The sequence below is a fragment of the Labeo rohita genome, chromosome 17 (assembly GCF_022985175.1).
Source record: "Labeo rohita strain BAU-BD-2019 chromosome 17, IGBB_LRoh.1.0, whole genome shotgun sequence".
NCBI classification, from domain to species: domain Eukaryota; kingdom Metazoa; phylum Chordata; class Actinopteri; order Cypriniformes; family Cyprinidae; genus Labeo; species Labeo rohita.
Window position 1 is genome coordinate 23,530,766 of NC_066885.1, and position 7,622 is coordinate 23,538,387.

At 38.6% G+C, this 7,622-nt stretch overlaps 1 protein-coding gene across 1 annotated transcript; it reads right to left on the reverse strand.

The window, feature by feature from the left end:
- Positions 1-1,913: 1,913 nt before the first annotated feature.
- On the reverse strand, positions 1,914-5,162 carry sox11a (SRY-box transcription factor 11a). The gene is given in 2 exon segments (XM_051133886.1): positions 1,914-3,897; positions 3,899-5,162. Coding segments are annotated over 2 exon segments (1,011 nt in total). The 5' UTR covers positions 4,859-5,162; the 3' UTR covers positions 1,914-3,846.
- Between the last annotated feature and the right edge of the window lie 2,460 nt (positions 5,163-7,622).

Sequence of the window (7,622 nt, forward strand, 5' to 3'; positions counted from 1 at the left end):
AGTTTTCCGTGGCAGAAATCAGCCATCAGAAATCTAGTGAATGATTTCTGTGAAATGTATGAGATAAAAGGTCACAATTACAATTGCCTTTTTTAAATCTGGTGCAGAAAGGGGGAAAAAGTGTGATGTGAACTCAGAAATAAGAGAAAAGGTCAGAATTCTGAAATGTAAACTCAGTATAAACTAATATAAACACAGAAAAAGAAAGTCAGAATTCTGACTTTTTATCCCAGAATTGTCAGAAAAAAAGAAGAAAATAAAGTCTGAATTGTGAGGGAAAAATCGCAGTTACTCTTTTATTTTATTTTATTTTATTTATTTATTTTAATTATTTTAATATTGCAGAAATCAGCTATCAGAAATCTAGAAGGAAAAAGAGCAATGTATCCAAAATTAAAAGGTTGCAAATAAGGTATTTAAAGAGGGTAATTTGCATATTAAAAATGTTGTGCATTCCATGCAAGATTTAATAAATGCATCTGTGCTCTCCATGTCTCTTCATTACCTGTATACAAAGCTGCTTCTTTCTCAGTTAGATCATTTAGGCGATATAAACTTAGAACTGCGAGATATAAACACAATTTTAAGAGCTAGAACTGCTAGATGTTAACTCACAATTATGAGAAGAAAATTCGGATTTCAGAGCCATAAACTTATAATTGTGAGAAAGAAAAAAAGTCTGTGAGAACTGTGAGACAAAAAGTCACAATTACTTTTTTTTTTTTTTTAATTTTGATGAGGAAAGGGATGTGTGATGTAAAAAAGATATAAATAGATATAAAAAAAAAAGATATACAATGATATAAACAAGATATAAACATAGAATTGCAAGAAAGTCGGAATTCTGAGTTTATATCTTGTGATTCTGACATTTTCCTCCCAGAATTGTCAGAAAATGTATTTTATTTATTTAATTTATTTTATTCCGTGGCAGAAATCAGCCATCAGAAATCTATAAAGAAAAAGAGCCATGTATCCAAAATTAAAAGACTGCAATTAAGGTATTTATAGAGGGTAATTCGCATATTACAATTTTAGTGCATTCCATGCAAGATTTAATAAATGCATCTTTAATAGCTGCATCTTTAAGAAATGCATTCATGTATTTGCATGCTTCAGAAACGGGCTAAAAGCAGTCGCGAGCACATTAATGCTGCAGTAATCATCTTCTTAAATGCATATTGATTCGAAATGTCTAAGGACAGATAATATTTAAGCGTGTTTGCGTATTCTTGCTTATAACCCATTTTTCTAAGCTGCATGACTGGTCAGTAGTACAAAAAAGAGGGCAGTGTGAGTCGGAGGGCTTCATGGGAGGAGGTGGGCTCTCCGGCAGTGATTAGTGGCAGCTGTGGAGCATTCATGCTGCGTCTCTCTCCTCTTCACTCCAACAGGCCACAAAATCCCACCAATCACAGGACCCCGCTTTCAAACAGCGCAAAATTTGATTTCTTAAAGGGGCCGTTGCTTCGAACGGGAGCAGCGGAAGGATTGTTTTGATTTAAACTGGTAGGTTTTCACTGGTTCCTGCCAGGAAAGATGTATATTTTCGAAGCAAAATCACATTATGTATAGGGTTCGACCCATTTTTATGGGCAGCCCACTCATTACAATACAAACAATGACATCACCGTTTCGTTTAACAAATTGAGAGGAGATTTTATGGTGGTAAGTATTTGTTTATTAAAAGATGAGTCAAAGAGAGGTTCACATTTGGAATGTGAGGCTAGACTGCCTTGTACTTCACCATTTTTCCCTGGCAAAGAGTCCATCAAATTCCAAACCTTGTATCAAAACAGACTTCATGTAAGACCCACATAAAAATAAACAAAATATGTTTAAGTGCAAGAAACAAAAATACAGGTTTATGGTTGTTGGTGGTGGTGGTGGCATCAGTTTTGATAGAAAAGACGGCAGTCTTGAGTCGAAAATGAAATGTTTCATCATATGAAACGAGGATGTGGAATGTACCTTTTTTTGCTTTCTTGGTTTTTCTTCAGCCAGACCACCGACATTCATTATTTGCCCATTATGGCACACTTTCAAAATTGAGTCATTTTCAAATTGGCTGCAGGACACAAATTGTCCAATTTTTGTGGGTCAGTTTAAAGAGAAATGGTGGGTTTTTTCTCCACAGAAAAGCACACCATGTGACCATATTCAGTTACGATCAGTTCCAGCTGATTTCTTTATTCATCAATGACTTCAGCATCATGACAAATAATGATGTTGACAGAGCAAAAGTCTGCCCGTCCATCATTTTGCTACAAAAATGCAAAAAAATGTAGATGGTCTGCATTTACAAGTAAATATATTGCACAAAAAAATGAAGGGGAAACAGTATGTGCCATTAGAAAGAAAGAAAAAAAAAAAAAAAAAAAAAAAAAAAATCCAGTCTCACACCTGCGATTAGGGACCCATCCACATATCACGAGTATGATATACATAAACTCCTAACTTTACTATTTTACAGTACATATACAATCTTGAAACTAATACCAGCACTGAGGTATGCATCTCCCCCCTCCCCAATGCCATATGTTCTACAAATACTCAACAAATTTGATCTACAGCTGTACAAAACCTAGCTTAAAATCACAAGGCATTTTTGATGCAAGTTTTAATTTAAACTTAATCCTTAAACCAGGACTCCCTTGCATGCTTAAAACAAATGATAAAGGGAAGAAGTGCCTGAAACTCACTGAGTGCCCAGTAAGAACATTCCCTTTTGAACTGTACAAAAATATGCCTGAAAATAGTTTGCTTTCTTTTAAAAAGATGAGGTCTGTTATGTATCAAAATGCTTCCTCTAACACCTGCAACTCTAAGGAGGTTTAGGCTGCTTAAGTTTCAAACCAGTAGGTAAACAGAATCAGTCCCATAAAGAAAACAAAAGGAGAAAAAAAAAAGTTCCGGCATTTAGAAATGACTAAACAACGTTTGAAAGAAACGTCCTGAACAGTAATAGTTCACAGATTTGCTTTGAGTCAGTCCACAGTCTTTACATTTTCAGCTCCCTGCAGTTAGAAAGAGGGTATAAGATGCATAGAAGTTCTCAGATTTTCCCTTTGTGGTCCGCTTAAGTTGAACAGTAATTGTAGACCTACAGAAAAATCCATAAAACCCTGTCATGCTGCCAGAAAAAAAAGGTCTGCAGACTTTTTTTCTTTTTGCTACAGTACCAGCTTCATGAGCATCTAATTCCCCAAACCTCTCCCCTCCTATGGCAAACCATTTTAACATTTATTCCCTCAAACTAACTAGTATCTACATTTTCGTTACCGTGACTAGTATCTTACTCGATTTTACTACAGTTTCATTAAATACTGGCTAAAACTTATTCCTTTGCTTCTGTTTATGACATGTTTTCAAACTGTTGCTGCATTCATTAGGCACCGATATTATTATTCCATAATAACAAAAAAGATACTACTCCCAAATAGTTAGAAACGAGTGTTAATTCCAGTTTTTGCTCGTAGCGTTTTGAATTTAACTATCTAGAAGATATTCCGACTAGTTATTACGAGTAAACTAGTGTAACAAGTGAGGTAAGAAATGTTAGTACTGGAATAGTTACTAGTAGCACATTTCGGATGACTGACTTGCAATTAAAAAACGATGCTAGTAACAAGCGTAGACACTATATGGCGTAAGGAAATAAATGTTAAAATGGCTTGCCATACTTGCCTCCTTCACAAATCCCCTATAGGTGGACCACCAGAAGAAGGCAGGGGAAAGAAATACGTACAGAACAGAGCATTATACCTCTCCCGTATGTTATTACTTGTCTTATTTAGTATGTAAAAACCAAGTCAGAAAAGTTCGCTTCGAGCCAGTCCCCAGCTATCATTTCGCTGAGCTCAGGCGTGCAATAGTCTGGAAATTCAAAGTGGGAGCCCAGGCTGCCCTCGCTAAAAGACTCCAACTCCTTATCCACCAGAGAGAGGGAGAGATTCCCTGGGTTTTGGTTGCCCAGCTCCGAGCTTTGCGCGGAGGAGGCGAAGTTCAAACTGAAGTCAAAAAGCAAGTCGTCCGCGTCTTCGCTCGAGCTGGAAGAAGTGGAAACTGACCTAGAGGATGCTGGTGAGACGGATGCGGGATACATTGTGCTCTGCTTGGTGATGTTTTTGAAATTGTAGAAGAGTCTGTTGTTCCGGACCTCCTCGTACATGCTGGCGCCCTCGGACTCTGTGGACGAGCTCAAAGTTGGGCTGGCGGGAACTTTTGCTACATTGTAGGCTCGGATCGGATCCTCTTCCTCCTCCTTCACCCGGACTCGAGAGGAGTCCTCCTCGGAGTCGTCGTCGTCGTCTTCATCCGTGAATTCACTTTTAATGACAGTCTTTGAAACTTTCATGCTCTTAAAAGCGTACTCGTCTCCGTAGCCGTGAGACGATTTGCTTCCCGTCTTGTTCGCTTTCAGTTTGGGACATTTCTTGGAGTTCTTGGACATTTTGCTGCAGGACTTCTCTGGAGACGGGGCTGAGGGTTTGGAGGAACTGTCCAGCTTTGGTTTCTTCTTGGGTCTGTATTTGTAGTCAGGGTAATCAGCCATGTGTTTCAACCGGAGTCGTTCGGCTTCCCTGATGAAAGGTATCTTTTCGCTGTCCTTCAGCATTTTCCAGCGCTTCCCCAAGCGTTTGGAGATCTCGGCGTTGTGCATGTCTGGAGACTGTTCCATGATCTTTCTCCGCTCGATTTTAGACCACACCATGAACGCGTTCATCGGTCGCTTTATGTGTCCGGTCGCTGTCTTGCACCAGTCTGGGTTTATCGAAACCATGAATTCACTTTCATCGGAGTCGGTGGCTTCTCTGGACATGCTGTCCGTTTCGCTGTTGTCCGTTTGCTGCACCATGGTGCCGTTGCCGTGTGTTGTCAGTCCAGAATATCACCCGCGTGTGTCTGCTCTCTGCGCCTAAGAGGTTCACCCACTCTTTCCAGAGTTACAAGCCGCCTTCTTAACTACTTCTTGGCTTTTTCATGTACATGACATCATGGGTAGCGCTCCAATCACATCCTCTCCACTCCGCCCTACAGACTCCATGCAGCGCGATTAACCCTTAACGCGCTCCAGTCTGGACGCACGCTGTGCGAGACGCGCATATCGCTAGATAAACTGAACTGGAATGCGAGTGTCAACACGTAAACAAGCAAAACCAAACAAACCGTTCGCAACAAATGTTGCAGAATCCTCCACGATGCGAGACTATAGGAGCGAGTCGTATGTTACGAAAACATTTGCGTATGAAAGCTTGTTTCTCTCGCTCTCCTAATAAAAAACTGAAGGTGGCGCTTGGACACTGTTCCTGCGTTCATATACATGGGTGATTCTTCAATTAGGGGACTGTTTTGTCTTCTGGGATGGTTTTATAGGAAGGAAAGCTTTTTAATAAAACAGTCATTCTAGGATAGATTCTAACAACTGTTTTGTGCATTTAATTAGCTGGGGAAAAATAAATGATAAATTAGCAGAATTCCCTATACTCAGACTATAATTTCCCATTATATGATAAATATATAAAATGTGTTAAAATCAGAAAAAAAAACGATATATAAAATTCAGATATTAAACTCAATTCAGATGTATTTGGTATACTGCAGGCATGTTTTATGGTGTATGAAGGAAATAAAAAGCTAGTTCAAGGCTAAAAAAAAAAAAAAAACAACATCCCACATTATATCAATAATCCAAACTAGCACACATCAAAACCCACCGAAAGGTTGATCAAAGCCAAAATCAAATTTTATTCAAGGACACATGATGCATATTTCAACATATAAAAAAAGAATAATAATAAATAATAATAATAATAAAAAAAAACCCTATAGCTTTTAACACCAGGGGCCAGTTGCATAAACGTAGCCTCTGTGTTAAGACAGTGTCTTAAGAACTAGTTTGACCAACTAGCAGTTAACCAAGGGGTAATCAGTTTTATATTTTCGATTCAACTTAATCTATGTTTTTAGGTAACCTAATTTTAAAAATTTTGACCAGTCTTAAAAAAAAAAAAAAAAACAGTCCCTGCAGTTTGTCTCTTAACATTCTATTTTAATTTATTGATTATTATTAGGATATAAAACTGAGTGGGTTTTACAATAATATTGATTATAGTACTTCATTTATTCCTTTTTTATTCTGCATTTAATAATAATAATTATTTACTAGCATTACAAAAGGCAGGATAGTCTAGTCTATTTCTGCTCACTTTCTCAGCTAAAAGGCAAAATCAAATGTCAGTTCGCTGTGTGCTTCATTCAAAGCCAACAGATCGCTTTCTCTGCCCACTGTGGTTAGCAGTCAGTAATGTTACTTGAAACTATGCATCTGCCAAGGCTTCCTGTTTTCCGTCCCCTAGAGGGCAATCACTAGCCCTTCAGAGACCTTACATCACCCTCACCTCTGATGATGGAAGAAACTGCCCTGAGCAGTGGCCATGTGACTAGCTTTGCCTAAAAAGGTAAGGCTTGAGCACATATGACAAGCTTACAGAAGCAATCTGCTCACTTAGTGACCACAAACCTGCCCCCACTCTTGCGCATTTCTCCAACATCCGCTTAAAATCTCAAGGTCGCCCATTTGTAAATAATAATAAAAAAAAGCACCTATGGTGGCAAACAGAAAAGTGAATCCAAGACATCCACCTCTGCTATCGGATGAAAGAGAAGAAATGTTGAATGAACAGGTATCTACGGTTTTGGTCTGCTCTCTTGCTTTGGTTCGGTCTGTGTTACATCATCGTTCTTGTGATAGGCTCACAAACAGAGGTAAATCAGAGCTGCCTAATGATGTGCCGCTCATTAGCATGGCTCGTTAAGGGCTGTGAATGAGGTGAGAGTGTCAGCCACTGCAGAGGTGTGAGTCATCCTGAAAAAGGGAGGGTCTCTGTGCAGGGAAATCTGAGACATCCTCTCTCCCTTGACTGCTGCACACAACACACATTTGTTTTTCTATCATTCTATTGATTTCTGTTTTTTAATACTGACCTTAAGATATTTTTTTGTCCTGACCCTAAACTTGACCCTCACAGAGCATTTTGCATTTTTACATTTTTCATTAAGGCGCTGTTTAGCATGTTTATTAGACTGTTTTCTATGTGGGGACGGTTGCCTGATAGGTGATATTACAGGTTTTACTATCCTTGTGGGACATTTGGTTCACACAAACAGACAAAACCTCACAGACACACACATACACCCTACAAGGACCAGAAGGAATACGTAAGTCAACAAGATAAGCATTGGTGGTCTTTAGTGTTGCTGTCCACATGTGCATCCGATTATGTGTTTTGCAAGTCACTGCTCTTCCAAAAGAAATACATCTAGAGCTGAAATATTGTGTTGAATTAAATAGAAGCATTAATATGACAACCTACTTTGCTTAACAAGACTTCTTTGCCTCCATCGCGATTTGATTGGATCTGACTGGTTAGGCTCAGCTGTGATTGGTTCATGCGATAAGCCCCGCCTCTTGTGTTCGTGTCTAAATAAACAATATGATTGTTAGTGGGAGGACTAATTAAAAAAAAGTAAGTAAACAGCTCACACATTTAGATATAACCACTTTGTCACGTCAAAATAAGACTTAAAATAGCATAAAAACGTGTGAGTTTTAGTGAGTA